This window comes from Carassius gibelio, chromosome B22 (assembly GCF_023724105.1).
Source record: "Carassius gibelio isolate Cgi1373 ecotype wild population from Czech Republic chromosome B22, carGib1.2-hapl.c, whole genome shotgun sequence".
Classification (NCBI taxonomy): domain Eukaryota; kingdom Metazoa; phylum Chordata; class Actinopteri; order Cypriniformes; family Cyprinidae; genus Carassius; species Carassius gibelio.
Window position 1 is genome coordinate 5,242,064 of NC_068417.1, and position 17,763 is coordinate 5,259,826.

General features: G+C 39.1%; 2 protein-coding genes across 2 annotated transcripts in view; both read left to right on the forward strand.

Moving 5' to 3' along the window:
• The window catches only part of LOC127987694 (uncharacterized), a 2,462,016-nt gene that overhangs the window by 781,733 nt on the left and 1,662,520 nt on the right, over positions 1-17,763 (forward strand). The window lies entirely within an intron of this gene.
• On the forward strand, positions 9,524-12,732 carry LOC127987706 (protein NLRC3-like). Its single transcript, XM_052590068.1, has 5 exons — positions 9,524-9,605; positions 9,958-10,062; positions 10,264-10,348; positions 10,610-10,805; positions 10,898-12,732. Exons 1-5 carry the CDS (start codon positions 9,559-9,561, stop codon positions 12,730-12,732), a joined length of 2,268 nt encoding a protein of 755 aa, XP_052446028.1. The 5' UTR covers positions 9,524-9,558.

Sequence of the window (17,763 nt, forward strand, 5' to 3'; positions counted from 1 at the left end):
CAGCATCTAGCAACGATCATTTTCATTCCAGGGACACTCAAGATTATTACAAACTGTCTACACTCATATGAGGAGTTTTGAACTGCAAATTAGTCATTCAGAGAACAAATATTATTTTTGAACATGACAAAATGACCAAGGTCTGGACCTCGGTGTTCTCAGAGCTGGCTACAAGCCTGATCTTTGTAACTTCATTTTTGAGTTGATATGAATCTCACAGATGAAACTGCTGGTCTTGAAGATGAACTTTATTCACTGATATAAACTGTAAAGTATTTGTAATTTTTGTTATTTCACTTCTTGTGGGTGCTCATGACAGACTTATACAGAACAATACGATGTCACGCTTAAAGGAAGTTAAACTATTTTAATGTGATATTTTATTTTTATGACTGCATAGATTAGAAAATAGAGTGAAACTCTTCCCACATGCGGTGCAGTGATATGATTTAGCTCCAGTCTGGATCCTCTCATGGGATTTAATATGTCCTAACTGATTGAATCTCTTGTCACAGTGTGAACACATGTAAGGTTTCTCTCCGGTGTGGATCCTCTGGTGCTGTTTTAGTTCTACAGCAGTAATAAAAGTCTTCTCACACTCAAAGCACATATGATCTCTCACACCAGTGTGTCTCTTCTGATGTAGTTTTAAACTCTGCAGATGTGAAAAACTATTTCCACTTAAAGAATGTGAATGTGGTTTCTCCTTTGAATTAACTTTTAGGTGACACATCAGGCCTGAAGCCTGCTAAATTATTTCACATTGATCACATTCATTCAGCATGAACAAACTGTTTATGTATGATTTAGTTTTAATATAGTCTATCACGGATACTTTAAATAAATGCCATTATGATGCTATGACAGCATTAACATGATCTTAATGTGTCAATGAACAGATCTGAAGTCATCAGTGTAATGAATGAGGTGAAAACAGGGTCTATTATCATGTAATAAAGAGGATTTTCATCAGCTGATAATATTGATGAGTCTCAGACTATAAACACTCATTAAACAAGACATTCAGGATCAGCAGCAGATCAGCTCACTTTATTCTGACTGATTGTTCATAGAAACTGATTAAGTGAGGAATTAAGTATTACAGTGCTCATATAATTAATATATCCACCATATATATAAACTGGCTGAAATGTTTTGAAATCATTTGAACCCTACCTGATCGAAAAAGTTCAAAAGTCAGTTTGTTTCTTGATAAAGTTTTAAATCCCTGCCTCCAAGATGCTCCTCTGTCACGGATTATGGAAAGTGGAGGTTTATTAGTGAAAACTGCTAGCAAGTTAATCATGATTATATTATTGAGTTAGTGAGAGAAAGTAAATTATATAAAATAATATAATATTTTAAATATATTTATTTATTTATTAATTTGTTGTTTTTTATGTTTATTTCTATACAACATATAAGCAAATATCCTGATCCATACTTTATTCCAGTTGGTGGCGGTAATGAAGAGTGAGGTTGCCAACCGCCAAGAAACACCAGAGAAGAAGAAGAACTATGCAGATTGAAAGAGAAACATCTCGGTTATGTATGTAACCATGGTTCCCTGAATAGGGAACGAGATGCTGCGGTGACGTCACCACGTATGGGAACACCTCCGGTGTGACGAATGTCTGAAGCCCTATACCATCCCGCCAATCCTATTGGCCAAATGTCGCATGGCACCACCCTACGCATGCGCACGCATGATATACCTGGGTGCCGCGCGCCATTTCGCTCAGATTTCATGACTGAAGAAGAAGAATGCTATCAAGGTATGGCACGGCCAGGACCGCAGCATCTCGTTCCCTATTCAGGGAACCATGGTTACATACGTAACCGAGATGTTCCCTTTCATAGGTGACTTCGATGCTGCGGTGACGTCACCACGTATGGGAATGCTATACCAAAACGCCTGACGTACCTGGAAGCATCTGCTCAAGTGGAGAGAACCCGGGAGCCAGGAGCCATCCTCACATCCAGACTGTAGGACTTGATAAAAGTGCTCGGTGAGGACCATCCTGCCGCAGCACAGATATCATCCATGGAGGATCCACTGAGAAAAGCTTGAGAAGAAGCCACAGCTCTAGTGGAATGAGTTTTAACTCCTAAGGGCGAAGCGAGTCCGCGCACCTCATAGGCTAAAGATATTGCCTCCACCAGCCAATGGGACATGCGCTGTTTTGTAACCGCATGGCCCTTACCCTTATTTCCAAAACAGACGAACAGCTGGTCAGACTCACGCCATGGGGCTGTACGGTCCACATAAGTCTTTAAAGCTCTCACAGGGCAAAGACTTAGATCTCCTGACCCAGCCTCAGCAGGGGGTAAAGCTTCCAGGACCACTTGCTGAAAGCGAAAGGGGTTAGATGCGACCTTAGGAACATAATTAGGCCTGGGCCGCAGCAGCACCTTTACAGAGCCCGGTGCAAATTCCATGCACGAGGGTGAAACAGAATGAGCCTGTAAATCCCCAACTCTCTTGAGGGAGGATAAAGCCATGAGAAGAAGTGTCTTCAGTGTCAGGAATTTATCCGGTACAGTCTCCAAGGGCTTCAGAGTGGCTGGTGTTACTTCACCAGAAAAACGGTCCTGAAGGAACTCCAGTACTGAAGCCACTGGGCAGTAAACTGGATCCACATTACGATTTCCACACCAGGCTGCAAACAGTCTCCACTTGAAAGCATATAAGCGTCTCGTAGAAGCTGCTCTAGAATTCAGTATAGTCTCAGTGGTTTCAACAGAAAGACCGGGACATACTAACTCACTCCGCTCAGAGGCCACGCCCACAGTTTCCACAGATCTGGCCTCGGGTGCCAAATCAGTCCCTGTGCTTGCGATAATAAATCCTGTCTGAGGGGAATCTCCCATGGAGAGCCCGCTAACAGACCGATCAGGTCCGCAAACCACGGCTGCGAGTGCCATCGCGGAGCCACCAGCAGCAGCTGTTCCACTCTGTCCCGCCGTATTCTGCATAATACCGCTGGGATCAGACGAATCGGAGGAAAAGCATACAGACTGGTCCTGGGCCAGCTGTGAGCTAATGCATTCACGCCCAGGGGCGATGGGGGGCATAGGGAGAACCATAGCGGGCAATGCGTAGTCATGTTCGACGCGAATAAATCCACTTTCGCTCTGCCGAAAATCCGCCATAAGAGATTCACCGTCTGGGGGTGTAATCTCCATTCTCCTTGTTCCAGAGCCTGTCTGGATAGCAAATCCGCTCCGAAATTCAATCGTCTGGGGACATGAACGGCCCGGATCAACAGAAATTTGTCCTGAGACCAAAGAAGAACACGCGTAATCCCCCTTGATGGTTCAGGTATGACACAACCGCTGTGTTGTCTGATCTGAGCAGCACATGACGGCCGATCAGCAGATCCGCGAAATACTGGAGAGCCAGAAAAACTGCCAGTAATTCCAGCCTGTTTATGTGCCAGCTGCGCTGAACCGCTGTCCACACTCCGTGGGCTGGGCGCCCTTGACAAACAGCTCCCCAACCGGTCAAAGACGCGTCCGTCATGACAGTCCCTCGGAAAGCATAAATTCCCAGCCGAACTCCTGTCAGGAGAAATTCGGTTGACATCCATAGTTTTAGCGACATCACACACCGCCGTGTCTCCGAAATCGTTCGATGCGGAAGACAACGGGGTGAAATATTCCGCCTTTTCGTCCACCACTGAAAAGGGCGCATGTGAAGCAATCCCAGACGAATCACGGGGGATGCTGCTGCCATTAGACCTAAGAGCCTCAGGCACAATCTCACTGTCACCGTGTGGCCCGCTTTGAAGCGCCTCACGCATGACGCAATCGACTGAGCGCGCGGGAGAGAAAGTTTCGCTGTCATCGCGCGAGAATCCAAATCTATTCCCAGAAAGGTTATCCGTTGAGAGGGGATTAAAACACTTTTCTGGAAATTTGTGCGTAAGCCCAGGCTGTTTAAATGATTCAGCACAAGATCTCGATGAGAGTGTGCTTGAGTCTGCGATTGCGCTAGCACCAGCCAATCGTCCAAATAATTCAAAACACGAACGCCCTGGAGCCGCAACGGGGCCAGAGCTGCGTCCATGCATTTTGAGAAAGTACGGGGCGCTAAAGCCAAGCCAAAGGGAAGAACGCGGTACTGATATGCTTTGCCCTCTAAAGCAAATCTGAGGAACTTCCTGTGTCTCCTGACGATCTGAATATGAAAATACGCATCCTTCAGATCGATCGTAATAAACCAATCGTTTGGTCGGATCTGAGACATAATAGACTTTACCGTCAACATCTTGAATTTGCTCGGCCTGAGTGCAAGATTCAGAGGGCGTAAATCCAGAATGGGCCGTAATCCGCCGTCTTTTTTTGGTACCACAAAATAACGGCTGTAAAATTCTGCCTCCATCTGTGAGGGGTGTACTTCTTCTATAGCCCCTTTGCTCAGCAGAGTTGACATTTCCTGTAGCAGCACCGCTATTTCCGTAGACTTCACCGTCGTGGAAAGAATTCCACGGAAAGGGGGCGGGCCTTTTCGAAACTGAATGGTGTATCCGTGACAAATTGTGCGTAACACCCATTGAAAAATGTCGGGCAAGCGTTCCCACGCGGCCCGAAACAATACTAGCGGTCTCAAAACTTCCGCTTCCTGCAACGCTGTCATACGCGTTAAAACGTCCGGGCACGAAAAACCCGTGGCGTTCGTGCACAGGGGAAGCGTATGCATAAGAGTCGTTGCGTCCCGTTGAGTATAATCCTGAAACGTGTCCACGGCAGGAATTAGGCCAACAGATTGAACATCGGGCTCTGCCGCTAGCGAAAAAGCGGCGGCTGCGCGAGCCGTCATAAACGGGCCGTTTGTGTAGGATCCCTGAATCGCCCCTCGAATTCTGAAAGCAGGATTGCGCAGAGTGTCTGAGGGAGCGCCCGACATTACAGCTCGATCCAATGCTGCTCGAAGCGCTGTTTGCGGCGAGACAGTCAATGTTTGAGCATGGGGACTGCAATGAGAGTGTAGGATGCGCGAAAGCGGTCCGACAGCGCTCTCTAGTGGAGGGCACAGTCCCTGGCAAGCAGCAAAATGATCAGGAGCTGCTATTCGGCACCTGAGAACGAGAGGCAGTTGCCGTCGAGCTCAGGTTCAGTCTTTTGCGTTGACGCTGGTGAGCCGGTGGAAAAACCTTAGGGCCCCAATCCTTACGAGGAGGTGCCATAGGTGAAGGCTCCTCCCGAGAGGCTGCTCGCTGGCGGTGAGAGGAGGTTGAGCGAGCGATGTGGAGAATATTCCAGCGCTGCGCTGTCCACGAAATCCATGTCGCACGTGTCACCCCAGGCTATCGCCTCGTGCGGTGCCTCGGCAGTCGCAGAGGTGACATGACGGGGGTTAGACTCGAGGGCGACATCGGAAAATACTTCCACCCTAGAGCGCAGTACTCTGAGCCGCAGGCCATCACAATGGGGACAGGAAGAAAGGCCGCTAAGCACCGCCTGTACGTGATGCAAACCGAGACATACTACGCACCTGTCATGGGAGTCACCCGCCGTGATGTACCTGGTACATGGCTCCTTGCATTTACGAAAACTCATCGCGTCCGCGAAGAGGAGTTAACACTGCTCGAAGAAGTCGCTGGAGAACGCGAGATGGTAGGGCACAGATGATTCGCTATTCCTGAAGGAATGAAATCTGAGCGAAATGACGCGCGGCACCCAGGTATATCATGCGTGCGCATGCGTAGGGTGGTGCCATGCGCCATTTGGCCAATAGGATTGGCGGGATGGTATAGGGCTTCAGACATTCGTCACACCGGAGGTGTTCCCATACGTGGTGACGTCACTGCAGCATCGAAGTGATATATGAAAGGGAAACTTTGCTCGCTGGATTAGATCCGTTTTATCAAAAACATTTGTACAGGTAGGCTATAACTATCACAGACTCTACTAATTTTAACCCTCGCGGACGTTGTTTTTATATATTTAATCCAATCCATCCGAGAGATATGAGAATTAATTGCTGACAAGCGACAGGCCTAAAGCACAGAAAAATAAGCGTTTTAAAATACTTATAATTTCTCTTTTATATCGGACAAGACCGCGAGTATGTTTTCAAAGAGAGGTTATTGAACACGAATCTGTTTCTGAAGGTGTTTTTCGTATATCCTCTTGTGTGTTATGTTGTTATTTTGTGATGTGAAATCGAAAGTATTTTTTAAGACATTGAGTGTGACGTCACCGCTTCCGTGTCCAAACGCTCGATCAGAAATCACGATAGTTTGTTTTCCATCTACCGGTTGAGACTTACAACAAACATTTGGTCCAATATATTGCATTAGTATAACTAAAACAGCAGACAGACTAAATAAAATCGGTGTCTGACAGCACAAAGCAGTATCTATTAATCATAGAAATCAGTGTTCTCTTTAATTATTTATAATTAGGCCTAATGAGGCATTCAATCAAAATCATGGAAGCTAAACTAATGAAATACTTTAAAACAAGGAATAAAAACTAATACTAACGCAAGTATAAAACATTAAAGGAATAGTTTACCTAAAAATGAAAATTCTGTCATCACTTATGATTTAGTTGGTGGTTGCCATTCCTTAGTATTTTTTTTACCTACTATGGAAGTCGTTGGGAACCACCAACTGTTTGATTACCAGCAGTTTTCTAAATATCTTCTTGACTGACTGCATCCACACAAGCAGCGTGCATGTGATAGGATAACACTGAATGTGCTGCTTTAGCGAATCATGATGCTGTTCGATGAATCTTAAAGTAGATCTTCACTTAATAGCATGAAGAGCAAATATTGACATGGACTGTACATTGAGATTGATTTAAACTCTCTCTGATACAGAAACCCTGTGCGAGTTATTGTTTTCATGTTTAAAATACGAACAAGAATGCGAATTTCCCTGAATATCCAAACGATGGCAAATGTGACATGAATTTTTACAACAGTTCAACAAAAAAAATATTATATTAAGTGAACACTGTACATGTTAAATGTAGTCTACATTTAAACATAATATTGTCATATTTGTTATATTTTGCAATGAAATAACACTACTTCCAATGAAATCTGTATTATCTGGTGTGCATCTCCAAGCAAGTGATGTTTAGTGAATGTATCTGCGTCTTTGAACGATTCTGAGAGTCAGTGATTAATAACTACAGCATTAGCTTGCTACTGAATGAATGAATGATGCCCGGCTCATGAAGACAGTGATTTGCCGTCACCTATTGTCTGTTTTATTTTTAAGTTTACAAGTAGGCTATTGTCGATTTGCCATATTTTATTGCTTTATTGATTATATTAATAATACAATTAATGGAAAGTTAAGAATATCACATAAAACATGACATAAGTTATAATTAATAAGGATAGAAAATATTTGTCTCTATAAAGGCTATATATATATATATATATATATATATATATATATATATATATATATATATATATATATATATATATATATATATATATTTGTAAATCAATTTAAGGTGCAAATGTTGTCTTTTAATATAGTAAAGGTGTGACTGTGGTCTAAGTGGAAGAGAAGGGCTACTCAGAACAATGTTAAATGTTACATCACTGTAAAAAATTTGAGAATCACTGTACTGAGACATGCGTGACGTCAAAATACACGACGTTGAATTTGAGAACTATACGTTTATTGATTTTATTTGTTTAAAGGTAATTAATTTGTATAGTGATTTAGATCCTTAGTCCACACTCCAGATCAGTGGGTGGTGGTAATGCACCGAACGCTGTTTGCTAACCGCTAATAACAACAAAAGAAGAAGAATATATGACCTCACAGAGGACAAAGCAGGATTATTGGTCACATTAAAATAATTAAGAATTGAATGTGGGATGTATAATTGAGTTTTAGATGTGTTTTATTTAACAGGAAAATACAAGTGAGGAGTAGGTGAAGTATATTCCAGACTCCACAAGGACGTGTATGTAGTCCTTTACTATTCAACATAATGATTAATCTCTCAGGTTGAACAAAATGTAGGAAAATCTTTGTATGCAGATGATGGATCAGAGGTCGAAAAATATCATGTCAATAAGAAAATACTCGTTCCATTAGTTGAAATTGAAAAATGAACCAATAAATGGGTATTTAAATGATCTGTAGAAAAAAAACACAGATTATTTGTTTTTCAAAGAGACATAAAATCTCACCCTTTCCTTGAATCTGTGTAGACAACACCTGGAGCAAGCAAAGCTGTCAGGTTTCTTGGGGATTGGTTTGATAAAATACTAACATGGAAATTTATGGACGTATAGCTTACATGTCAGCAGCAGAATCAAACCTCAAGTAATTAGATGTAGTACAAGCTCAGGCCTTGAGAATCTGTAGCGGGGCATTCAGATCATCTCCGCTATCATCAGTGCAGGAGGAAATGCCATTAAGAATTAGAAGAGTAAAATTAATGATGGTATACTGCTTCAATCTCCAAGGACGAAATGATACACATCCTGTCAAAAGTGTATTGAAAGAATTCAGGGAACGTAATGAAACCAATTTGACTATTTTTGGGTGGATAGGTGATGCTAAAGCAAGAAATATAGGATAAAATCAATTACAGTACAGTAATACAGTCTCAGTTTCCTCTATTGCTCCCTGGTTATTCTCCTTGCCTACTGTTAACCTTAGTATACAGCAGGGAACTGAAAGACAATTCTAAAAACACACCTCAGGAGTCTACGGGTGACGTCACGGACACTACTTCCATATTTTTATACAGTCTATGGTCCCATCAGATATCACGAGAAAACAACAAAAGTTGCTCATATACACTCACAATGTGATATAATACTACCAAAAAAATAAAATCATATCCTTTAACAACATACCGAAATCACAGATAGCCAGACAATGAAAATATAAATAAATATAAAAATGATTTGTATTTGGGACGCTGTGAGCACGGAGACTGAGTTTGAAAAGGTGCATTTGTTTGTAACTCACTTTATTTTATATAGTGTTATTTGTTGCTGTTGCTGCTAACTGAACATATTTCTTGATCTCATTAACCTCTTCATCTCCAGGTCACACTGAACAGCAGATTGTTGTCTCAAGCCAGTGCTGATCAATCAGTGCTGATTCTCTGCAGTCTGTCAGAGAAGAGAGGAAAGATGAGTCTCTCACACAAACAGAGGTAAGACTGAGTCTTGTTTTCAGACAATCATTTTAAACACTGCTGCACTTTCAGAGGATTGCTGGAGAAAACAAAACCTTAACAAACTTTGTGTTATATTTACAAATGATTTGCAGAACTTCAGAGCTTCAGAACTGCCTAATTTAAAAAAAGCATAAAATACATAAAATACAATAAACCCCACACCTAGATAAGTGTATACAGAGTTGTTAAACAAATGTGAGTCTGTAAACAAGAATGACTGCTCCCTTTAAAACTCTGCAGATGTTTATGTGAAGGACTAGAGAGAATGTGTGTAAATATAAAACACAGATGAACCTCCTGTAGACAAGTTTCTCTTCTCTCTTTGTGTCATTAGTGTAAGATCAGACTCACATGAGTCTGTGAAGAGTGACTGGTCAAAGGATGATAACATACCAGACTTCAGTGAGAAAAAAAACATCTATTAAAAGGTATTTATTGTCTTTGACATTATAATGTTGTGTTGGCTTATTTCTCCACTAAGATGCTTGTGATAGAAAAGAATGAAATGAAACAAATAAATAACTTATTTCCTCTTTATTGAACTCAGTCTGGAGCTTCTTTCCAGTAACACAATCACACAAGCAGACACAAGGAGGTATAAATTAACCATGAAAAATAGATCATGCAGCCAAACATGAATATGTTTTTCCATCTATCCATAGTCATAGATGAACAAATGCATGTCTATACTGTGCTTCATTACCATCCTCAACAGTGAAGCTCTTTAAATGAGACTGAAGGAGCTCCTGTAGTAAAGTGTTTTGTTCTTTGTGTCATCAGTGTAAGATCAGACTCACATGTGTCCAGCTCTGTGTCTGTGAAGAGTGACCGGTCAAAGGGAGAAGGACCCAGCTTCAGTGAAGAAACAACATCACGAACCAAACGGTATTTGATCTGTTTCTTATTTTTGCTTACACACAAACTGTGTCCGAAAGTGTGTCAGTGAATAATTATCATAAAACCTATAGTCCATATATTTATCACAGTATTATTTTTTTTCTTTGCTTAAATATTTACAAGATATTTTGGTCTGGTTTTTTTTTTTTCTAAAAATGCAGTATTTTGATTTATTTTATTTACTCTCAGGCTTCAGTATGAAACATTAGATCCAGATTTACAGTCTCACAGGAACCGCAAGAATTTTACAGACAGTCTCCTGCGGATCTTCCAGGTAATAAAACACATTTTCAAGAATATTTAATAATTATAATAAACAAATGTTATTGAATAATAGTTTGACAGAACTTTTATTTCTACTTTTTCTTTTTAAGAACCCATAAAATAAGAATGAAAGCCTAGTTTTATTCATATTTACAACAAATTACTGTTTGTCTCAACTTGATTTTTGATGAATATGTTTAATTACTGAATAAATACTTTTTAACCAAATATAGGATTATTTTCTCTCATTCATTTTCGTCTTTCTTTGTAGGATCTTGAGAGCAAAATAATAACATTTCTAAAGAAAGAACTGGAAAAGTTTAAGAAAATATTACAAAAAGAGGACTTGCAATACTTTGTGAAGGACTTTAATGAGAACAGATGCAGTATGAAAGAAGCAGCTCTTGATCTCACGCTCTACTTCCTGAGAGAGATGAAGCAAGATGAAGCTGCTGATACTCTAGAAGGTAAGAGACTCGTGATCATCTGTTAGAGTGTCAATTATAAATGTAGAGAGAAAATAGGATTAAAAAATATCTGTATTTTTGTTTCTGTTTAGATGAGCTGTTCTTCATTCATCAGCTAAAGTGTAGCCTAAAGAAGAAGTATCAATGTGTGTTTGAAGGAATTGCAAAGCAAGGAGACTCTACACTTCTGAAGAACATCTACACAGATCTCTATATCACTCAGGGTTGTAGTGAACAGGTCAATACTGAACATGAGGTGAGACAGATTGAAGTTGCTTCCAGACGTCATGAATCACAGGAGATACAGGTTGAGTGCAAACATTTGTTTGAAGCACCTGAACAAGACAAGCAGATCAGAACTGTACTGACAAAAGGAGTTGCTGGCATCGGAAAATCAGTCTCTGTGCAGAAGTTTGTTCTGGATTGGGCCGAAGGAAAAGAAAATCAAGATATCAGCTTCATATTTCCTCTTCCATTTAGAGAGATGAACTTAAAGGAGCAAGAAAAACTAAGTTTGATGGACCTTATAACTCAGTTTTTCCCAGAGACAAAAGGACTGAACCTTACAAGAAGAAATCAATTCAAAGTCTTGTTCATTCTTGATGGATTGGATGAATGTCGACTTCCTGTAAACTTTAAGGATAATGAGACGTGGTCTGATGTTTCCTCACCAGCCTCTCTGGATGTTCTCCTGACGAACCTCATCAAGGGAAATCTGCTTCCTTCTGCTCTCATCTGGATCACCAGCAGACCAGCAGCTGCCAGTAAGATTCCTCCTGACTGTATCGACCGGCTGACAGAGATACGAGGATTCAATGATGCACAAAAGGAGGAGTACTTCAGAAAAAGATTCACGGATGAGAATCAGGCCAAAGAAATCATTGATCATGTTAAACAATCAAAGAGTCTCTTTATCATGTGCCACATCCCAGTCTTCTGCTGGATTTCAGCCACTGTTCTCCAGAACATTTTAGAGGAGAAAAGAAATAATGTTGTGAAAAACAATCAGGCTGATGATGTCTCCAAAACACTGCAGGAGTCAAATAATGAAGACACTCCTAAGACTCTGACACAAATGTACACACACTTCCTCAGATTTCAGATCCAGCAGAGCAGACGAAAGTATGATGGAGAACATACACCAGATGTTTCCTGGGATAAAGATGCCATCTTTTCACTGGGGAAACTGGCATTTGATCAGCTGGAAAGAAACAATGTGATCTTCTATGACACAGATCTGGAAGCCTGTGGTATTGACGTCTATAAGGCATCAGTGTACTCAGGCATGTGTACCCAGATCTTTAAGGAGGAAACAGGGATCACTCTTGGTACCATGTACTGCTTCGTTCACTTGAGCATTCAAGAGTTTATTGCAGCCCTTTATGCACATCTTTTTCTAGACATGAAGAAGATAAGTATATTTGTTCATGAGTCTACAGAAGAGGAAAACAAAAGTGAAAACATGATTGATTTGCTCAAGACTGCAGTGGACAAGGCACTAGAGAGTGATAATGGACACCTGGATCTTTTTCTTCGATTCCTCCTTGGTTTGTCACTCCAGTCCAACCAGAGACTCTTACAGGGTCTGTTGAAACAGAAAAATAGAAATGACCAGGGAAAAAAGGAAATAGTTCATTACATCAAGCAGAAATTAGAGTCTAATCTCTCTCCAGAGAGATCCATCAATCTGTTCTACTGTCTGAATGAACTGAACGACCAAACTCTGGTGAAAGACATTCAGACCCACCTTAGCAAAGGAAGTCTCTCATCTGCTGATCTTTCACCTGCCCAGTGGTCTGCTTTGGTCTTTGTGTTGTTGACATCAGAGGAGGAGCTGGAGGTGTTTGAGCTTCAGAAATTCAAGAAATCAGACGAGTGTCTCATTAGATTATCAGCAGTCATCAAAACCTGCAAAAGAGCTCTGTAAGTTATTTAATATATCTTGTCATGTTTTGTTCTAATCTTAAAATTACATGAATCTACATTGATACATAGCAGGCTTGGACACCACGATTTATAGTGATAATTAACCATACACCAGTTATAAGTAGGGGTAGGCCTCACGATACGATATTATCACGATACTTGTGTCAATATATTGAGATATTCTGAGATTCTGAGGTCTCTTCCGGGTCTATTGTGAGCGCGACTGCTGTGACTGTTGACGTACAGTGTGAAGTCGTAATTTTTGTTATTTTATAATTTTCATTTTTGCCTCAAATAACCCTTTCATATTAATTTCAAAATTTACTAATTCATTATTAAAATCAACAGTTGTGCTAGTTAACAGTTAATGCACTCTTAATAAACATGAACTAATAATGAACAACTGTATTCTCATTAACTAACTTTAAGAAAGACTAATAAATACTGTAATGTATTGTTCATTGTTTGTTTGTGTTAAACATTAATGGAACCTTATTGTAAACTGATAACTTAATATTAATAATCAATAAATACTTTTTATCCACTTAAATGTAACAGAATCAGTTATAAATTGTTGGATTTATTTATTACATTTTTTTTGGACTATCTAAATAATTATAGTCCTACAAAGTTATTATTATCAGATCACGGCATATAGATATAACATGTTACATTACATTTACATTTATTCATTTAGCAGACGCTTTTATCCAAAGCGACTTACAGATGAAGACAGTGGAAGCAATCAAAAACAACAAAAAGAGCAATGATATATGAGTGCTATAACAAGTCTCAGTTAGGTTAACACAGTACACATAGCATGGGATTTTACATAATATAATAAATAAAAAGAAAACAGATAGATTAAAAAATAAAAAAGAATAGAGCAAGCTAGTTAGAGGTCTTTACACATACACACACACACATACATATACAATTGCATAATAAATGAAAAGAAAATTGAATACAAAAAGATTAGAAAGGTAGTTATTTTTTTTAAAGAATAGAATTAGAATAGTGAGTGTTAAAGTTAGAGGGTCAAATAAAGATGGAAGAGATGTGTTTTAAGCCGATTCTTGAAGCTGGCTAAGGACGCAGCTGCTCGGATTGAGTTGGGGAGTTCATTCCACCAGAAGGGAACATGTTACAGCACAGTATCGCTACTGCAAACAGGAGCAAGATTTTTTTGCCATTTTTCCTATTGCCAAGACCTATTTCTCTCAAATATTGTTCACAAATCTGTCTTAATCTGTGTTAGTGAACACTGCTTTTTCTATTTGCTGAGATAATCCATCCCCCTAACAGGTGTGGCATATCAAGATGCTGATTTGACAGCATGATCAGCCTTTAGCCCCTTTCCAACTGTGATTCTGGCAAATACACAGGAAATGTGTCCCGGCAATTGTTGCACTTGTTGCTAGATTTTGCACTTTCACACAGCCAGTGATTACCCGGAATATGTGCGTGCATTCACACACAACCCCTAAAGGTCCTGTAAAGACATGTGACATCAGGGTGTGACGTGTAATGTTTGAGTCGAAAACGCTATGCAGGTTAACTTTCACTTAAGATAGCGAACGATCTCAGCTTCAGTGCAGAAAGTGAGGAACTAACTGATCTCTGCTTCATTACAATTTGCAAATTTTTTAGTAGAGAACATTGATCTGCCTTCAAAACACCTTGTAAAAGAGTCACGTGATATCGTGCGCCATCAATACGACACACCCTTTGCGGCATTAGTTCTGACTTTTGTTCACACAGAGCTCGTTCCGGGACTGAACCCTGTAATGTTACTAGGTCCCTAATCCTGGATCAATCCCGGGACGTGTTTGCGTTCACACAGAAGGTGACCCGGAAATTTTCTGGGTCCAATGTTCAGTGTGAAAGGGGCTTTAGGCTGGCCACTATAAAAGGCCACTCTAAAATGTGCAGTTTTATTGTATTGATGGTTCGAGGGGGGTGTCCGAAAACCAGTCAGTATCTGGTGTGACCACCATTTGCCTCATGCAGTGCTACACATCTCCATCTGATAACTTTCCGCGATCCCGTCATCTTTATTTAAGAAGGTGACCCAGCTTTACCAGAAAAAAAAAAAACTCAACACCAGCATCTAGTTGATTTGTCAAGAAATTGATTTTATTATTCTACCAAGTAGTATACTAAGGTAACACTTTAGAATAAGGTTCCATTAGTTAATGTTAGTTAATGTATTAATTAACATGAACAAACAATGAATAATACATTTATTACTGTATTTATTCATCTTCGTTAATGTTAGTTAATGAAAATACAGTTATTCATTGTTAGTTCATGGTAATTCACAGTGCATTAACTAATGTTAACAAGCACAACTTTTGATTTAAATAATGCATTAGTAAATGTTGAAATTAACATGAACTAAGACTTATAAATGCTGTAGAAGGATTGTTCTTGCTTAGTTCATGTTAACGAAAGTAGTTAACTAACATTAACTAATGGAACCTTATTCTAAAGTGTTACCTATACTAAAAGATCCGTATTGCTGCAGAAAACATTGCTATACTATACCGTATGGTTATAACCCCTAGTTATAAGTATATATCTATTTTAGGGTAAAGTCAAAACAATTTCTTGAACTTTTTTTTTCCTTTAAAAACTGCAGTCCTTTGGAATTAAAGTGCAGTGCTGGTTTATTAGATTTACATGGGTTTTATGTAAAAATATCTCTTTTCAGCAAAATAAGCTGTTTAGTTAGCTACAGTAGAAGCACATGATGTTATTATAAAACACACTGTTTCTTAGTTGTTTCTACTCCAATATTCAGTTCAACTTCTGCTATAAAGGAGATATACACTTGCATAACCTTAATGCATAAATTATTAACCTCCAGATTCTCCACCTCAAGACACTCATCAAGATAATAGAGCAGCACTTTTAAATATATAACTCATTGCCATTAATGATATAAGCCTATTATTCATTTACATATTTTATTAAGTTTTATTTGAATCAATTTGAATCAATACAATTCTAATATATATGCAGTGTATTGGTATAAATTATTTTTTTGTATTTAACAAATGTATTACATGTATCTAACTCTGTGATTTGATTTACTTCTCTTGTAGGCTAAATGATTGTGGCTTAACAGACAAAAGCTGTCCAGCTCTGGCTTCAGTCCTTGGATCAGATACCAATCTGAAAGAGCTGAACATGAACAATAATAATCTGCAGGACTCAGGAGTGAAGCTGCTCTGCACTGGTCTTAAAAATATTAATTGCAAACTAGAAATACTGAGGTAAGTTTTGTGACAATCATTAGTGTTTTGTTCATTTAAATTTTGACAATTTGCAGGCTTTAATTTCAGCATAAACTCCACATTTCAGGGCCCTCATTTATCAACCGTGCATATGCACAGATGTGTGTGTAACGAGTGCGGAAGAACAGTCTCATGCAAAGTTAGGGATCTTCCGTCTTGTACTTTAACATAGGAATGTGTGTAAATATAAGCACAACTCTGAGCATGCTTAAGCAGAGAATCTAGTGCTAGAAATGGCAATACTACAAAAAGAAAGTGCTACTGTGTGTTTCCTGTGTCCTTTAATTGCAAATACTACATTTATAAATGAATATTTCAAGTTAGATGAGATATTTAGTCTTGTTTATCCCCCCAGGAAACAAGACTAAATATATTTTTGCTTATATATAGTAAATGCATCTTGATGATTTAAAGTAAAAAAAAAGACAAAAATAATAAGGTATGCCTTTTTTTGCATGCAGCTGGGAAGTCATTTGAAATGTAGCTTTAGTGTCATGACTGATCTTGCTTTGCTGGAGGATTCTGCAAACCATGCTCTGTGCAGAAAACATGTTTAAAAAGAGCGCACTGATCTGTTTAGTGAGTGCACAGAATGTCTTCTCAGTCGGTACTGCTTTCTTTTTCCATTATTTAGGGTGAGGACATTACACATTCACATGATTTATAAAGGGAGGTGTTGTCACCATATATGGTTTATTGGAGCCGTTTCTGAATGCAAATGACAGTGTTTAAATGTGTTTTTTTAAGTCTAGATCTAGGCACGATGCTCTACTGCAGGATAAACACTGTACACTCAACACATTGACATATATTATTTCAATGTTACAAGGACATTTTTAAATTCTTGCTACTGGGTGTTTTTTGTGCGTCTTGTATAAGAGATCGCTGACTGAATGAGTTGCCATCATCATCATCATCATCACCAGTATTTGTTAAATGTCAGCTAAAACATACTGGTAAATATTAAGATCATAACTGAAGTGTTTTCTCTTCATGTAGTCTGAAGAACAACTGTATCACAGAAGGAGGTTGTCATGTTCTGGCTGCAGCTCTAAATTCAAACGCTTAAATTCTGACAGAGCTGGATCTGAGCAGGAATAAACTAGGAGACTCTGGAGTGACAGAAATCTCCAGTCTGCTGAGAAATTCACAGACACTACAGATACTCAGCTCTGAATTTGGTTAATCTAAACATTAATCAATGTTAAGCTCCAGCTGGTCTGTAAACTGGTGTGTTGGTGTAGATATGTTTATAAAATATTGACAAACGGATGGATTTTTGGAGGTGATGGGAAATGTTAATATTCTAATGGTGTAATGCATGTTTTTATTCGTTCGTTCGTTCGGTTCATTCATTCGGTTCATTCGGTTCATTCATTCATTCGGCTCATTCATTCGGCTCATACATTCATTCGGTTCATTCATTCATTCGGTTCATTCATTCATTCATTCATTCATTCGGTTCATTCGGTCTTTCTGAAGAGTTTCAGACTGCAGTATCACAGAAGAAGGTTATAATACAGTTGCAATCAACAAAATTCAACCCCCTTGACCTGCTAGACATTTTGCTGCGGAGAATATAATTTTATGAAAACAGATAACAAAGGCATTAGTAAAGTTTTAAAGTTTGTTAATACACTTTTGTGTGATTCTCACAATGGAACATTGAATCATGATGAAATTCAAATTGGATCTAAACATTCATGTTCAGAATTATTAACCTTCCCCCCCCA

Bases quoted from the DNA above. Each gene is read 5' to 3' on its own strand.
- LOC127987706 (XM_052590068.1), top strand. From the start codon at position 9,559: ATGATAACATACCAGACTTCAGTGAGAAAAAAAACATCTATTAAAAG. The intron at 10,349-10,609 runs GTAATAAAACAC...CTTTCTTTGTAG, and splicing joins GTCTCCTGCGGATCTTCCAG to GATCTTGAGAGCAAAATAAT. The intron at 10,806-10,897 runs GTAAGAGACTCG...GTTTCTGTTTAG, and splicing joins AGCTGCTGATACTCTAGAAG to ATGAGCTGTTCTTCATTCAT.